The following is an 18,206-nucleotide window of genomic DNA, read 5'->3' as shown; positions in this document are numbered from 1 at the left end:
ATCTTTAAATAAACCACTTTAATCAGTTTGATTGTATCAAACTGATAATGCTTTCCAGTTGTACATTTTTATACAATTTTTTAATGTGCAGTCTTTATAATAAATGACACCCCAACTCATGATTAAATATGTTTTAGAAGGTAGTATACATAAGGACGTGCTTTATTTAAATGTCAAAAATAAATAGCAGTAGTTACCATTTATTGAGCAGTTATACAATAAATAACTTTTACAGTGCCAGGCACTATATTACATATTATCTGACTTAATTCTTATAAAACCCTCTAAAGAAAGATGTATTATTACCTTTATATAGGTGAGGAAACTGAGGCTTAGCAAGATGAAATTTCTTCCTTTAGGGATATATTGCTAGTAAGTGGTAGCACCATCATTGGGACCCAGATTTGCCTGAAATCCTAGTCCTTGCTTTTAAACCACAAACCTATACAACTTCCCCTTATGTAGCCAAATTCAGTCTAAGTTAGGTGTGTACGCTTTGTAATTACGGGAGGCTAGTATTAACTAGTGGAATACATAAGTCTCTTAACCAAGAAAGAGGCAATATAACTTAATCATATTAAGTCTAAATTCCTATTGATCCTATAGAGCCCTCAATAATCTACATTCTTTCCCATATAAACATATTTCTTCCCTTGACTCTGCTTTTTTTAATTTAGGACAAGCTGATCTAATTATAAACACTTCAGGCTCATTTTTCCTTCCCGTTTCTTAGCTTCAGTGCTCTTTATTTAACTTCCGCTTGCTCCTGGTCTCATAGTCCTCTCATTTATCTTTGAATAATGATTCAGTGCCACTTAAACAATACTTTATACTTAATTTTATTAATTCTTCTCATTGGCGCTCATAAATTGGTCTTTATGTTTTGATGAGAGATGAGTGAGGTCTTGAATGAATTCTCCTCTTTCTTCCTACCACGTGTTAAGGATATGGTTGGATTTCAAAACTTTTTATCAGATGTTAAGATGAGAGTATAGGAAAGACTTTCCTAGGATAGAAGAATAACATCTGACAGCCCAAGGCAGGAAGATACAGAAGGTTATGTTATGAGGCATCAGAAGGTTATGAGGAAACACAAGATCTTCACTATTGCACTGAGTTATGTTAGGGAGAGTAGGTCAATATAGGTTATGGAATGGAAGATGTTAGGAAACCTGACATATTAATGACTATAATTTGAAGATCCCGCAAAGGAAAGTAACATCCTGTTTTCCCCCATCTTTTAACTAGACCAGATGTAATAAAACTCAAGTTTTTAAAAATTGCTTTTATCCTACCATGACAGTTTGACCTTGTCTGTAAAGAATGGGTAGAGTATCTTTTTAATATAATTTGATTGACTCATTTTCTTTAGTGTAGAAAAATAGCACCAAGACTGATGTACATGTTTTGTTATGCCTCCTTTAGGGTAGGGCACCATCTTTTCTTTATCTGATCCTTATTATGGCCATTATGACAGAAATATTCCTGAGATAAAATAAGTATCTCATTGGGGCAGTTTTCCTCTATGCTTGTTAGCAGAGAAGCCTAAAAGGAAGGAATATCTTATTGTTTTGTTCAAGGACGAGGTCGTCTTGCCTTGGATTTGGACCAAGAAATACTGGCAACAAATAATAAATCTTTTTACCCAATATTAGAAGTGAAGAAGTGTATTTAGAAACTTAGCAGCATAAACTGCTCATATATAAGATTGAAAAAAGCTCACTCTCATGATAGGACATATTAATGTAAGATCTTTACTTTTCATTAAAAGAAGATGCATACTTTAGATATTGTTTAGTAAGGATCCATTTAAAAATAGACTACCTAAAAATAAAGATTAGGCAAAAAAGAAAATAATCAACTTAAAAAATATAATGCTCAGAGGTATCATTAGAAGTTCAACTATTTCTTCTCATTTAACTGTATTAGTCATATGACTAATCGTTTCTTTTTTCACACTTTAAATATCTTATTTTGTATGTTTAAAATACTGATATTTAATTTGTACCAAAATGAATGTTCTGTAAATTTAGGCTTATAACCTGAAATTTTGTTAATGCATCTCCTTAACTTTAGGCATGACCAATCTTTTAATATTGTATTCAGATAATCTTTAAAGAATCTTTCCAGAAGTGATACTTCAGTTTTCTTAATTTTCCTACGTTTAACAATAATTATGTACTAAGTTATTTTTATGCTAAATTTAAATCCTTAGTGAAGTACTTTTTAATGCCTACTTTATGTGCCTGAGGTAAAAAGAAGAAGAAAAATCTTTGTGAATTATGGTAACTTTTCCTATTTGGATCAAATAACCTTTTTTATTATTATAAATATATTTTAGTTGAAATATAGTTTGGTTATAGAGTTTGTTGTTAAAAGATTTTAAAAACACAAGACTGTGTCTGGATATATGCACATGAGTATTCATACGTGAATATATTTATGTATAATTATATACATGTATACATTTAATTTAAATGGGAATTTGTTAATGTGTCCTCAAGGGCTATATTAATTTTCTTGTTCTAAGATTTTTGTTCTTTCTGATCTCCATATTTTTATCATTAGGAAGTAATCTTTGTTTTCGGAGACATGACACATGCTTGTGTGTATTTTCATTTATAGCATTAAAATACCAATGCTATTAGTGCTGCCTTAGGTGTACAGAGCAAGTTGATTAGATATAGTGCCTACTTTTTGGAACTCAGATTAAGAAATTAGTATAAAAACATATAAGAGAATATAAATATACATTTGTTACTCTAGAGTACACCATGAGATAACAACAAAGCATTATTTAAGAACTGTATTTTTTACCTAACATAATATGTCCAGATTAACAACAGACTATGAGATAAATGGGTAATAATTTAAAAAGCAGTTCTAAAAACAAATGTAATACTTACATGCCCTAATTTTAGCTGCTATTGTTCAGTCCATTTTTGAAGCCTGCTTATTCTACCTTGGTATTCTCCTCTACCCTTCTCTTATGGAATAAATATTTTTAATTAAGAATAGTTTCAGGTTTATAGAAAAATTACAAAGATAGCACAAAGAGTTCCCATATACTAGGCACCCAGTTTCCCCTGTTACTAAAGTGTTAAATTTGTATGGTACCTTTGTTACAATTAATAGACCACATACTGATACATTATTGTTAACTGAAGTCCATACTTTATTCAGATTTCCTTCGTTTTTATTTAATGTCCTTTTTCTTTTCCAGGATTCCATTCAGGATAATTAGTCATCATGTCACCGTAGGACCTCTCTTGGCTGTGACAATTTCTTAGGCTTTTCTTGTTTTTGAAGACCTTAACAGTTTTGAGCAATATTGATTAGCCATTTTGCAGAGTGTTCTTTACTTGGGATTTTTCTCAGGATTAGGCAGGGATTATGTGTTTTGGGGAGGAAGATCACAGAGGTAAAATGCCATTTTCATCACATCTTAACAAGGTTACCTTATCAACGTGACTTAGCACTGTTGAGGTTAACCTTGATTGCCCAGCTGAAGTAGTGCTTGTCAGCTTTCTCTGCTGTCAAGCTATTCTTATAGCACCTTACCATGCTGTATTCAGGAAGGAAGTCACTATGGCACCTGATATTTAAAGAGCTCCTCCATTCTTTTTCAGACCACCGTTTCTTATAACCTAGAATACTGCTTTTAACTTTATCCCTGTCTCCATTCTTACCTGCCTTCTCATTCAGTTTCCAGGCTACAGATCTTCTTAATGCCTCTTCTCTTCTCGAAACCTTTCAGTAACCTCCCTTTACCTTTTGGCTTTAAAGCAGAACTTAAAAAGTCCGCACCAGGTCCTTGCCCCTGCCTCATTCCCAGCTTCATCTTAACTGTTAACATCCTCCTTGCTTGTAGTATAACAGTCCAGTCACACTTCGAACACCTTAATAGGTTTCTGTTTGGACTAGTCTCCCAATAATTTAATAATTAATGGTTTAAAAACATATTTTAAAGAGACTTTTTCTCCTGTTGAATATTTATAAACATTTTAAACTGAACAATTTTTAAGGATAGTTTATACCAGATTACCTTGTGGTTGCTTTCCAGACTTCTCCACCAAGTGGTATGTCAGGATAGCAAATCCTAAAAATTGCAACTGATTTTCTAAAACATGAACTTCAAATATTTTTTTTTTAAGATTTATTTTTTCATTTCTCTCCCCTTTCCCCCCCACCCCGGTTGTCTGTTCTCTGTGTCTATTTGCTGTGTCTTCTTTGTCTGCTTCTGTTGTTGTCAGCAATGCGGGAATCTGTGTTTCTTTTTATTGTGTCATCTTGTGTCACCTCTCCGTGTGTGCGGCACCATTCCTTGGCAGGCTGCACTTTCTTTTGCGCTGGACAGTTCTCCTTACGGGGCGCACTCCTTGCACGTGGGGCTTCCCTATGCTGGGGACACCTCTGCGTGGCAGGACACTCCTTGTGCACATCAGCACTGTGCATGGGCCAGCTCCACACGGGTCAAGGAGGTCTGGGGTTTGAACTGCGGACCTTCCTTGTGGTAGACGGACACCCTAACCACTGGGCCAAGTCCGCCGCCGAACTTCAAATATTGACCTAAAACTTTTCCTGCCATATTTAACATGTTTTTCTGTTTTCACTTTCCTTTCCTCTAAGTTTTATTGTCCCTCATTTATTCTAACTCCTCTTTATTTTTACTCTAGTCAGTGTCTACTTATATCAGTCTTTGAATAGGCTATCTTATTTAATTGCACAATCTTTGAAGTATATCATATTTGCATAAATGATCTGTCACCCACTAATCTATGTTTTTTTTTGTACTTTGTCACTAAATATTTCTCAAGTTCTTTGAATCTCTTCATTTCACACCTGATGCTCTTCTTGTTCATTATCAAAGCTGTTTTTAGAGACATCTTAGGCATGGATTAGCCATATATTTATTGACGGATACAGTGACAGTCTTAAAAACTCCTTTACAGCTATTATGATATGAATTCTTCTTTGGTAAACTCTAGAAAAATTCATTATTTGTTCATAATATTGACTTGGCTTGACTATAAAATGAAACATAACCTTCTCCCTTTCTGTATGTACATGTACATATTTTGTGTATATGTTGTGTGTCTGAAGAAATATAATTGATCCATAATAATTTTTAATTTAGATATGTAGAAAAAGCTGGAATTTAAAATTCTGCTTAGCTTACTCTATTGATAAAGGTTAGTTTTCAGGAAAATATACCCTTATCTCATGATAAGTATTTTATTTTCTTACTGCTTTATATTAGAGATCTTAAAGATATAAATTACAGTGGCAGCACCTCATTAAGGGGATTTTCAATAGGTAACCATTTCACTGATTTTCCAAAAGTGCCAGAATCTAACCTTTCATAATAAAGGAAGACAGTTAAACCTGGTTGTAAAACAAAACAAAGCAAAACAAAACAAAAAACCCCACAGTGGATTGCAATCTTTGATCCCCTCATTTCTTCTAGAAAAAAATAATGGGTACAGCCAGACATTTTACTCTTTGAAGTATTTTTAATAAATGAAAGCACTCTTTTAATTTTTCTCAGTAATCAGGAAATATTTGGAGTTAATTAGGAGCATGTTGGCATATAGTTTCTCTGAGTTTTTGGAGCTGAAAAGTTTATAGGGCCTTAAAGGTAGTGTGAGAAAGCTTAATTTGAGTTTCTTTGCCCATAAGAATTTAGAAGAATTCTATAATCATAGGCTGGCTTGGCTAGGGGGAGGAGTAGGTCAGGATTGGCAGAAGTTGAATGATGACTATAATTTTTTATCCCAGTTTTCAAGTGGTTGAGAATATGAAGAATGAAATTAAATTTTTCTTTATGGTTGATTCATCTTAAACATTATTTTTTTAAATCTTAAAAGCACATTTTTATTGTTTAAAATGGCAAGATATGAACGTTTTATAATATATTTGTTTTTTTATGTTCTTTTTTTAAAATATATTTTTTATTTATTTTTAAAAGATACATAGATTACAGAAAATGTTACATAAAAAAATATGAGGATTTCCCATATGCCCCACTCCCCACATCTCCCGCCCTTTCCCACATTATCAGCTTCTTTCATTAGTGTGGTACATTCATTGCAGTTGATGAACACATTTTGGAACATTGCCATTTATCATGGATTATAGTTTACATTGTAGTTTACAGTCTCTCCCACTCAGTTCTGTAGGCTATGGCTGTATATATATATTGACCCATATCTGTCATTGCAGTGTCACTCAGGGCAATTCCAAGTCTTGAAGAAATAGCCTCAGTATTACACCTCTTTTTCCCTCTTCCTGACTTCAGCACCTCCAGTGGCCACTGTCTCCACATCAACGATATAATTTCTCTTATTGCTAGAATCATAATAAGTCTATAATAGAATACCAAGAAGTCCACTCTCTTCCATATTGTATTTCCCAATCCTGAGGATTCTGGGATGGTGGTGCACACTCCACCTCTAATTGAGGGGGGGGGGGGCGTACATTTGTATTATGTGAATGTATAAATCTTCCTATATCCTGTTGAAACTAATTCCATGTGTGGAAATAATCAAACATCAAAATCATACTACTTTATGAATGACATCTACCTAACTATAAAAATAATTTAAAATTATTTCATTTAGAAGAGATACTTTCAATAGCTAACCTGATGATCACTGCTTGTTTGATTTGTGTTATGGTTAGGGTTATTGGGTGTCAGTTTGGTCTGTGGTTTGTATTTTTTGTCTAGTTTTTAGTCTATACAGTTATAAATTATAGCAATAATTTATAATTTTTAAAAATGCATAGCTATGTGGTCATCGAAGAAAAGATAGAAAACAGATGAAGACAAGGAAGGGAAAAGTCATAATTTGACTACCCAAATAAAAACATTCTTAACTATTTGCTACAAATCTTCTTGGTATATAGTTAATATTTTTATATTATATTATACTATAAATCTGTAAAGATATTTGTTCTAGTTTCTGCTTCCCCCCAGAACTCACGCTCCAAAAAATATATAGAAGATATATTTAGGACAACTGATTTAGGAGACATTTTAACTATTACGAACCTCTTATCGTAAGCTGTGCTGTCTATTATAGTTTTAAAGTTTGCCATGTTTTCTTACATATATATGAGAGGGAAAGTTGTTTACTTATAACCCTCTTCACTTAGTGTTAGAACTGTACCCCAAGTATGGGAGAGAAAGAATGCATCATGATTTTAAGAAAGCTTACTATATTCATGGCATTGTTTTTCACGAAGTTAATGCAAAATTTTAAGATGCTGGAAGCCAATATAAAAGTGTTATAAGGAAAAATTTCAAATAGCTTCGCTAAATACAAAAATAAGTGGCAATAGTCCTCCACTCCTCTCTTCCACTGTATATCATGATTCTATCACTGGACTCTTCTAATGTGTTTTAGTTGGACATAGTCTTAGATTTCTTTAGCATCATTATCCTGTTTTCTTATTGCCACCCCCCCAGCCCACCATGATATAAGCAGGAATTAAAGCATGCCCCGTGAAGAATAAACCGCATAAAAGTTGACAACAGTGATATTAAATGAAAAGTTTAGTTTGCTCTAGAAGAAGAAAATATGAGTATTAAATGTCCCAGTGTTTTCCTCAGAGCAGGGCTATTTAAATGCTGTATTTCAAAAGAAGAAGAGAATGTAGATTCTAATTTTCACTTAATGAAAAGTCTTGAGTGTTAGCTAATGAAATGTCAGAAATTAACATTTCTGAGTACTTATTAAATGCATGGCTCATCAGAAAAGAAGTCAATCTATATTGACATTGAAGAAACATAGGTTAAAAGAAGGTGTGATTTTTACATAAGAACATCCGTTGACCAATGTAGCAACTTTCTCAAATCATTGTATAAAAATGAGCTATACATGCCCATACCAAAAGAATTATAAAACATTTTTATTACTGTTGTTCTTTTCTTGTCTGAGAGTTCTTTTTTTTCCCAAAGATTTATTTATTACCCTCCCTCCCCCCCAGTTGTCTGTACTCTGTGTCTGTCTGCTGCGTATTCTTCTTTGTCTGCTTCTGTTGTCAGCGGCTCAGGCATCTGTGTTTCTTCTTGTTGCGTCATCTTGTTGTGTCGGCTCTCCGTGTGTGCGGCGCCATTTCTGGGCAGGCTGCTCTTTCTTTCGTGCTGGGCGGCTCTCCTTACAGGCACACTCCTTGCGCGTGGGGCTCCCCTACGCGGGGGACACCCCTGCGTGGCAGGGCACTCCTTGGCGCGCATCAGCACTGCACATGGGCCAGCTCCACACGGGTCAAGGAGGCCCGGGGTTTGAACTGCGGACCTCCCATGTGGTAGACGGACTCCCTAACCACTGGGCCAAGTCCATTTCCCTGTTTTTTGTTTTTGTTTTTTTATTTTTAAAATTTATTGAAATATATCACTCATGCATAAGCATACATAAACAATAAATGTATAATAGTTGTGAACTTACAAAACAAACATATTTGGTTTTTGAGAAGAGAAAATAATGAATCAACGTATTTTGAGTGTTTTCTTTTGGAAACACTGGAGTTCTATGAAAGAGTTAAAAATTATTGTTTTAAAATTTTGTATCTGGTTGGAGTAGTATGTGTATAAATGTTGATTGAGTGGTATGGCTAAAAGTACATAAGAGTACAAATGCAGTAGTGTCACACATAAATTTGAGGATTCCACAAAGAAGGCAGAAAGAATTGACCTATGCCACAAGTGAAAAAAAAAAGAAAAAAGAAAATAGGAGGAATTTTTGCAAAGCAAAAAAAAAAAAAGAATGAGCAGAAGAATTAATTGAGGGTATACCTGTGCAATCAAGGAGCAACCAGTAGAGCAGCTTGCCTGATATGAGAAGGCAGCAAAATGAAAGTCAAGTAATTAATGAAGGGTCAGAGCGTAGAGATCATTAACTGCCAGGTCAAGGAGTTTGGGACTCATTCTGTGGACGCATGTAATAATTACACTTGCACTTAGCCAAAAGGCTGAGAAGTGATCACATGTAATCATTAGGAAACCATTAACAATGGAATATGGTGAAATAAAATGTTTGGTATGGCGAGGGTACCGCTATGGGATTATAATGTTCATGAGTAGGATTTCTGAAGTTGACAAGTAGAGTCAACCATCTCTCTTGATCTGGATATCGTTGACCAGACCATATCTCACTTCTAATTATATAATATTATAGATGGAAGGATCAAGAATTCCCTAGGTGATTTTCCTTTAAAATTGTATGTATTCTAATGGAAATGTCATTTTTCATTGAATCTAAGACACCATCAATTAATTTCACCATATTTATAAATACTATAAAATACAAAAAATTCTCCCATTTAATACTTTCTTTTGATTGATTGTAAGATGGGTCAAAATTTCGGAGGTGTTAATTTTTTAAAATTTGCATCCTAAAATCAGTAACATATGGGACTAGCCATTAATATAATGGTATGTTTAATATAATATTATTTTATAATTATAATGGTAGTGTGCAGGTGCTTAGGGAATTAAATATGCTATTAGCCTTGCCAGTTTTCTAACCACAGATTCACTTTTTAAGAAAAATGTGTTCCATGTTTGGTTTGGTTATTTGGACGTAAGACTTGGCCCCGTTTTTGGGCTGCGCAGAGAGTAGTAGCCGGAGAGAGACCTGCTGATGTGCACACTAAGTGTTACTTTGGAGCTGATGGAAGAATGTGCAGGGTGCAGCTGGAGCCCATCAGGCCTATGTGGGTGGATATGGGGAATAAGGGAATTCAGGCAGATGGATTTTGGAGGTTTGGAACAGCACATCACGGTCTTCCAGAGAGGCTAAAATACAGGGTATGAAGAAGCCCAAGATAAAATGGTGTTGAAGATGACCTGCTCCCGTATTAGTTTAAATACTGTGCTCTCATAATTTATGATACTTTTCGTTTTTACCCAGAAGGAACCTACTGAAATACATTGAAATCTCTTCTTAGGGGTCCCCAGGAATGCTCAGAACTTAGCAGTAGCTGGGAGGGGGAAATATCAATTAGAAAGTGAATGTACTCCTAGTAAACTATCTGTGAAAATAACCCAATTTAGGAAAATAATTTGTACATGGGATAATACACACTGTAATCTGACCAGTTGTAACTGTTCTGAGGAAAAGTCATGTGAAAGGAAGAGATTTGTAAGCGCTGTGGCTTAGTGGTGAGAGGAGCGGGCATGCCTGGCTTCACCACTCAGGCTCACGGTGTGACCCTGGCTGGGTTATCGAGCTTCCCTCTAACTTGGAGTTCTCATTTGTAAAATAGAGTTGTAATAAGATCGTGTGAAGAATAAACCTAAAAGTGCTTAGAGTACACATGACCCATGAGAAGCACAATTGTGCTTTTGTAGATGGTGTTCACACTCCATTATCCAGGGGGCAAGGGAAATTAAATTTGTCACACAAGTGGGTCAGAGGCAGGACATGAGGTTTTCCTTTTTGCTTAGGTAGGTGTTCTTAAGTTGACTCGCCTTCCTCCCTGTACAGTTCTATCCTCAGTTCGCACCGTTCTGTTTACTAATTCAGCGTTAGAGTGGGAGGAGTTACCTTAACAGTAATAATGCCGTTGGCTAAAATTGAAGGCTTTCTGTGTTCTTCTAGGGACTGTTCTCAGCTTTTTTCACAAATTATTTTATTTAATCCTCACAGCAGTAGTTTGTGGTAAGCATGGAGTTTCTTTTTTCTACATAAATCATGGCATAAGAGAGGTAACAATGTAGCCAAATTCACACAACTAATAGGGGACAGAGCCCGTGGCAATCTTCTCTTGTACATAAAACATACATGCATGCACATGCATTTCTCTTTTTGGAAGCTGGACGAAGTGCATAGAAGCTTTACTCCGAGTGCATCATTGCGAGGATACTGTGTTCTATGTATACTCTGTGTTCTATGTGTCCTGCAGATTGTAATTCTCATCAGAAAGTTTGAGAACAGGTTATTCCTCCCCCTACATTCAGAGTTGATTTTCTTTGGTCTAAGGTTCAAAGGGATTTCATATGTGTGATATAGTAACTACTATAATGCCTCCCATAAAATGAGGAGTAACATTACCTTATTTGTGAAGGAAAAAGAAGTAGGATATTTATTCCCCTTCAAGTTCATCCAGAATTGTAAGAATGAAATGATTTAATTTTGAAAAATTACCCTTGAAGTGTTTACAGGAAAGTTTTCTTGTTAATTTAACTGTTTAGGAGAAGGACACTGTGCTTATCTGAGATTTCCCATTTGTATGGCTTCCCACACATCTTTCACATTATCCTGTTTTTAGGATAATGTTTTTAGACCTGAATTTAGAAGAGAAACCTGTTTTTACTTATTGTTTGTGTGATATGATTGTTCTCTTTGTTTCCAGTTAGATAAGTAATTTTTAGGGAGCTAATTACAGCATTTAGCCAGATGAAGTTTTCTTAGCCAGACAGACTTAGCAAAAGATTGTCTTAGCCATTTAAAATACAGAAAAATGAATAATAATTAAGTCCACCTTTTTTACAGTTTTGTCGTTTCTTTAAAAACAACCCCCTCCCCCCACCCTCACCACTCTAGGGTTGAAGGTAGCGTATATTCTGGTGACTGTGGAATAGTATAATTTTACCTTTTAGAAAGCTGTATTAAAATATATTTCAACCCTGCCAGGTCAGAATTACTTGAAATGCAAAGATTATGCATTAAAAACAGCCCTCTTGCGTTAAGAACAGCCTTTTCTTGATAGCTAATGACCAGAGGTTCAAGCTCTGTTCTCTGGAGTGTAAGCAGAATTATGGGCTGGGCATTGCCGCATATAGGCTCAGAGCAGATGCTCTAAGGAGCACATATCAAGTCCTGGCTTTATTAGCCATGGGTGTATACATTACTTCTTTTCTCTATATTTTTCTCTCCTTTAAGTGTCATGAAAAGCTGCTGTTGAAAAAAGATACTTTCCTTCAATTGGTTTCTAAGAAATTTAATGAGTGGTTTTGAAGTGTTACCCTGAGCTGAGAGCAAACGAGAAATATAATAAAATGTCATAGTATAGCAAAAACTCACTTATTAACAGTGTTGATTGTCTATTGTCTTCAAACATGCTAATAGGGACTTTAAAAATTTTTTTTCAGGCGGTACCAGGATTGAATATGGGAAAAAGGAAAATCCACTTTCTAACTATGACCCTTTCATATGATAGGAAGGAACCACTCAACTAGGGTTTTCATGTAGTAAAACAATAAAATACTGTATATAGGAAGGCCTTGCTTTGAGTTCTTATTCTGGTGTGACTGTGACTGTTGGGCAGTTCATTTAACATCAGAAAATTATTTTACTAAGTGCCTTACATATGATTTTCATTAATCATCAGAATAATATTAAGAACAAAGTTTCTTCCTATTTTGCAGATGAAAATCTTGAGGTTTAATTAAGGAAAACAAAAAAATAGTTTGTGTCTTTTTGCAAACTCTAAAAGCCTATATGAATGCCCATTATCAATGTTAAGATTATAGTGCTCTAGAGTGGCTCACATGTGGGTTGGAAATCTAGCTTTTCTTTGTAGCTCTGTGATATTAAACAGATTACTTAATGTTCTGAATGGTTTTCCCAAGTCTGTAAAGTACTATTAATTATGCATACCTCATAGCTTGTTTGTACGGATTATATATCAAACACCAGATCTGACACATAGTGTGCCTCAGTGACTTTGATTTCCATTTTCCCATGTAAAAAATTACCTTTCCTTGGTTTTAAAAGAATGTTGACATGATTCGGAGATTTATTTTTCTTCATCTATTTTTAAGTTCATAGAACATGATTTCCTGATGGACATCTTAGAACAGCTATTATTTGCTTTGAGATCCTTCATTACTTTTTACAAATTGGTACTGATTTGCAAAATAGCTCATAAAAGATCAGTTAATATGAAAAATTCCTGTTAATTTCTTCCCTAAGTACTTAAAAAAAATTTTCCTCACTTATTGAGTGATTTTGTGCAAGTAGAGCTGCTTAGTAAGACCTGTCTTTGTAGTCATTTCGTGTGTGTGTGTGTGTTTGCAAGGAGGTATTTTTAGATAGTTTAGCTGAACAGCAATCTGACGTCTTTGGAGGAGACATCAGTTCATTATGTGGATACAAATTCTATGCTTTCAGCTTTTATATACCAAATTTTAATTTAAATCTGTTCTTCTTGCCTTTTCTAATGAAAGAGACTCTATCATGGTATGTATTCTATTTCTTCCTTAGGCTGGGCTTTCTATTTAACCTTTGCTAAGAAAAATGAACAAGGTAGAAATGCTTTATTTGCTCACAACTTAATATAGATTAAAGAAGCATGGAATTTGGGGTATATTTAAATATGCCATTATGCATTATGCTTTATAGTGTTTTTGTATTGCTGTGTGATTCAGGGAATTTAAAATAGTCATTTTGGAGCTTATACATGCTGCTTTCTCTTAGGAATAACAACCGAAAAGCCCAGGATGTGGGAGTTTTATACCTCTTAACAGTACATATTGCTTTATCTGTCAGAAAAATGCCTTTTAACTTGTGAAAGATAATTTAATGCTGAGCATGTAAAAGGGACATGGTTATTTGCTTTCTTGTTGCCCTAGACACAGTGTTTATATGAAGTTACGATAATATCTTCGTTTATCTGGTTCTTTCATCCCTTTCAAAACACTGGAAGAAGAAGCTTTTACGGCTTAAGCAAATTGATGTTAGTTGTTTGTGACACTTGCTCTCACAAAAAAAGTGCCTTTGGTTATTAATAAACATAGAACTAATATAAATTTTTTTCTAATTTTATTACAGATAATATGGGAGGAGCTATTCTAATAAGGGCCAAAAGGATTTTTGAATAATTTCAAACATTTATGTTCTTTATTCATTTTCTAAAATTTAAAAGTTATATCTACTTCATGTCAGTGTCAAAGCTTGAGCGAAACTTTTGTTATTCATTCAACTGTGTTATATTCATGGTGTCAAACATCTCAATTGAGAATATCCAGGACTTAAAGCATTTTTTAAAAAATTTTATTCAGTTATTTGATAATGTGTGGACCTACTGTGATTTTAATTATTGCAGTGGAATTCCTCATATTTTACCTTGTATTACAAACCTGAAGCTTTAGCATAGATGAGTTACTTGATGCCAAAAAAGACATGATCTTGGAGAATCAGATTAATATATTGGGTATCTCTTTGAAGATAGGAGGATATTTCATTCTGCAAGGAAAAAAAAGACAAGAAATGTATAAATGAGAGAGAATCAGACATTTTTGTTTTTGCAGTATGAAAAGCAGAAAGAGGAAATCCTAAAGCTATGACATTTAAAAAGCCCTTTCTTGTTCTTAAAAATTTGTGGTGTTATGTAACTATTTAAGAATTTAGCTGAAGCCTGATATTAAGTGACTCAGATTCCCAGCTTTTTAATGATGCTTCTTTACAGTGAAATTCAAGCAGTTGCCAGATTCTTAAACCATGAGTTCATTTTCCCCCCAAGAAAATTTGCATGCAATAAAAACTGAGAAATCTGTTGCCAAAAAAAAGGTGTTAGCACTGAAAGTCTTATATGCTAAGTATAATAGATTTCATGTTAGGTTGTTTCACAGTGAAATCATTATTTCAATTTAAGAAAAGTGACCAACTTTCGATCATAGTTTCTTAACTGAAAAGTAGCGTAAAAGCTCTTAAATCTAACTTCATTGGGCCTACTTCCCATCCCACCTCCATGAGAATAGTAATTGTTCTTTCACAGTTGTTTCCCCCAAATCAACCAACTGAGAAAGACACCTGCTCTCTTCTTACACAGTTAACACTGTAATATACTAACTTAACCATATTAGCTAAATGTACACTCATGTAGGCCTGGTAATTTTCTTGTGTCAGTATTGACTTGGAAGGAGAAGCTTATTATGTAAGTTTATAGCCTCTTTTTGCACACATAATCCTGAAGAACCCTTCAGGAACTGTGAAACTGAACACTTCAAGAATTTCTTTTAAGGGACTTGGTGACTCTAGCAAAACTTTTAGAGAGTTTTCAGGGTGGCAGTTTTAAGGATGTAGTTAATAGCTACCACATACACACGAATACACACACACAGCACCCTGTTGTGGGAGATCTGTAGCTTCTCAGGTGTTCATTCCGATAGATAACCTCTCCTCCTTTACCTGAATTAGAGATAATTGTATCTTTATTTTTTGTTCTCTTTACTTCACAGTATCTCACACATTTGAACCATAATTAACTGGAATATATAGAATTCTTGGCAGTTGTATAATTTATTACCTTTTCCCTCCTATCACCATATAAGTCAGTTATTCACCTTCTACTTAGAGATTTCGTTTCCTAATTTACTTTCCTTTTATTGACTAGAGATTGTTTTAAACCTCCATTACTTTTTTTTTTTTTTAAAGATTTATTTCTCTCCCCTTCCCCACCCCGGTTGTCTGTTTTTTGTGTCTATTTACTGCATCTTCTTCTTTGTCTGCTTCTGTTGTTGTCAGCAGCACAGGAATCTGTGTTTCTTTTTGTTGCATCTTCTTGCTGCGTCAGCTCTCTGTGTGTGTGGCACCATTCCTGGTCAGGCTGCACTTTCTTTCGCACTGGACGGCTCTCCTTACAGGGCGCATTCCTTGCGCGTGGGGCTCCCCTACGTGGGGGACACCCCTGCGTGGCAGGGCACTCCTTGCACGCATCAGCACTGCGCATGGGCCAGCTCCATACAGGTCAAGGAGGCCCGGGGTTTAACTGTGGACCTCCCATGTGGTAGACAGACGCCCTATCCACTGGGCCAGGTCCGCTTCCCTCCGTTACTTTTTTATCTTATTCTCCATTTGCAATTATATATGACGATATTGCTGTTCTAGTTTATACACATCGGAGAATCACAGATACTAGATCATGGCCTTCAAGTGAAGAGGACACACAAAAGGAATCAAAGTTTATATCTGATTTTCTTGGTGTGTTTTGTTTTTGTTGTCTTGATTACTATTAAGTTTCTCTCTTTTCTTTTTTCTGGAGATACTGGGGATTGAACCCAGGACCTTGTACATAGGAAGCAGGCACTCAACTACTGAGCTATATCTGCTCCCCAGTGAGAGAGGTTCTTCCTCCTCCCCCTGCTTGTTTGTTTGTTTTTAGGAGGTACCAGGGATTTAACCTGGGATCCTGGAAGCAGGTGCTCAACCACTTGAGCTATATCTGCTCCCCTTAAGTTTCTCTTGATTCTAATCTTTAAGTTCTATGAACTAGGATGTTAAAAGGGAGGATTTCTATCCCAGGAGATTTGTTAATTCTGTTGATAGAATTGTGAATGCATTAAAGAATTTATTTACAAAAGCGCGTTAATTCAAATGATTAACATCTAGCCAATTCATATCTCACCTGAACTTTGGGAGGAGATTTATTCTTTTGGAGGAGGCACTAGGTATTTCCAAAATTTTTAAAAAGATTCTATGAGTAAAATTCTAGATGCTTAAGCAGATTTTACTTTAAATATCAATTGCTATCTTACATTTCTTTTTGGCTACATTTTAAATTTTTTCATTTTTAAAATTTTCTTGATTTATAGTGTATAATACTATTTTATACTAATAGGTTGGCTCAAAAGGGAGAGAAAACGTGAGCCCTTTTATTTCTTGTTATCCCTACCCCATCTGGTTATTCATTACAAGAATCCCTTCCCATCATAGTATAAATCAACATCTCCTCCTCCTCAACACCATAATTATCTTAATCATCATTAATTATTTTTATATGTGTTAACATTATAGACAATGAGTTGCACCCCCAAACCAGGCAGTCCATTGGTTGAAATTAATAAAATTCAAGATCATATATTCAAAATGGCTCACCAGGTATATCCATGTGTATGTTAATTATCATTTCAGGTTTCACATGATTGAAATATAACTTCTGTGTAGCCCTCCAAACACTACAAAAACAAATTTAAACAATATCCAGCCATTCACCAAATTATTATAGTTCCCCATCTCACCATCATTGAAACTGCCAACTACTTAGATATTGAAGCCCCAAACCAGGGAGTTATCTTTGATGTATAGTTGCCCTAATCTCCATATCCCTCAGCAAGTCCTATTTATTCTACTCTCCTTGTCATGAATTCATTCTTCCCATTTCATCTCCATTGTAATAAGCTGGTACAAGCTACCATCATCTCTCAGTAGTACTGCACGCAGTTGACTCCTAATGTTCCTTTTCCATGCCATTCTTCACTCAGCACCCAGACTTATCTTATAAAATATAAGTCAGATCATTTCATTTCTGTGCTTAAAACACTTCAGTAGTTCCCTATTATACTTAGCATAAAATCCATGCTCTGTACAAAAGCCATACATGAACTAGCTTCAACTTGCCTGTCTTACCTCAGCCTTGTACTGCTACTCTCCTTATCCACTCCACTTCAGCTGCCTTGACCTTCTTTTTATTCAGTTAATAGCCCAAGGTTTGAATTTTTTTGTACTAGCTGATTCTTCTGCCCAGAATATAATCTCCTGTGATCTTTACCTGTTTCATTTGATTTTCAGGTCTTAGCTATAGGAAGGTTTCCTGACAGGTCAATTCAAAGTAGCCAGTTAGGTATCTCTGTTAAACCTTTTCAGTTTAATTCTCTGCCAATCACTTGTTATTATCTATGTTTTGGGTTGTCATTCATGTTTTCCATTGCTTGTTTATTATATCTCTCTCCACTGGAATGCAAGTCTCATGAAAAGAAGGAATTCATCTGTTGGAGGGTGTCTAGAATAGTGTTTAGCACCAAAAAAAAAAATCCATTTATAAAATTTATTGATTGTGAAAAATAATAAGTAGTACAAAAGCACCACAAAAGATATAGGCGAGCACTTTTAGTAAGTTCAGGAGTACTGGGTAATTGTTTCACCTTGGGAGGGTATTTTTTCCCTTGTGACTAAACTTAGATGAAACTGAATAAGGCATAAAGTCTGAAGGCATTAAGTACCAACCACTGAGTATTCACATGAGCAATCCCAATGACAGAAAACATTGTTAAATATCAGAATTTTGTTATAATAAGTTGTATTAGTCAGGGTTCTCTAGGGAAACAGAATCAACAGGAGATATCTGTAATAGTATGAGATTTTATAAGAGTCTCTCATGTGACTGTGGAAATGCACAGATCCAGGTTCTGCAGGCAGGCTGCAACCAGGAGCTCCTATGAAAGTCCAGTGAAGGTCCTTGATGAGTTTCCTTGACTAGCT

At 35.0% G+C, this 18,206-nt stretch overlaps 1 protein-coding gene across 18 annotated transcripts in view; it reads left to right on the top strand.

The window, feature by feature from the left end:
* The window catches only part of RAPGEF2 (Rap guanine nucleotide exchange factor 2), a 276,574-nt gene that overhangs the window by 190,702 nt on the left and 67,666 nt on the right, over positions 1 to 18,206 (top strand). For 2 of the 18 annotated variants that reach the window (XM_058277029.1, XM_058276895.1), the window contains exon 1: positions 12,953 to 13,187. The exons of 15 other annotated variants lie outside the window; for them this stretch is intronic. In XM_058277029.1, the coding sequence (XP_058133012.1) occupies positions 13,185 to 13,187 (3 nt within the window). In that variant the 5' untranslated portion in view covers positions 12,953 to 13,184. Of the gene's footprint in view, positions 1 to 12,952; positions 13,188 to 18,206 lie in introns of those variants that run through there. One more of the 18 variants, XM_058277062.2, reaches the window with a different exon arrangement.

This window comes from Dasypus novemcinctus, chromosome 1, assembly GCF_030445035.2.
Source record: "Dasypus novemcinctus isolate mDasNov1 chromosome 1, mDasNov1.1.hap2, whole genome shotgun sequence".
NCBI lineage: Eukaryota > Metazoa > Chordata > Mammalia > Cingulata > Dasypodidae > Dasypus > Dasypus novemcinctus.
The sequence above is the reverse complement of the archived record's forward strand: the minus strand, read 5'-3'. Positions and strand labels throughout refer to the sequence as shown.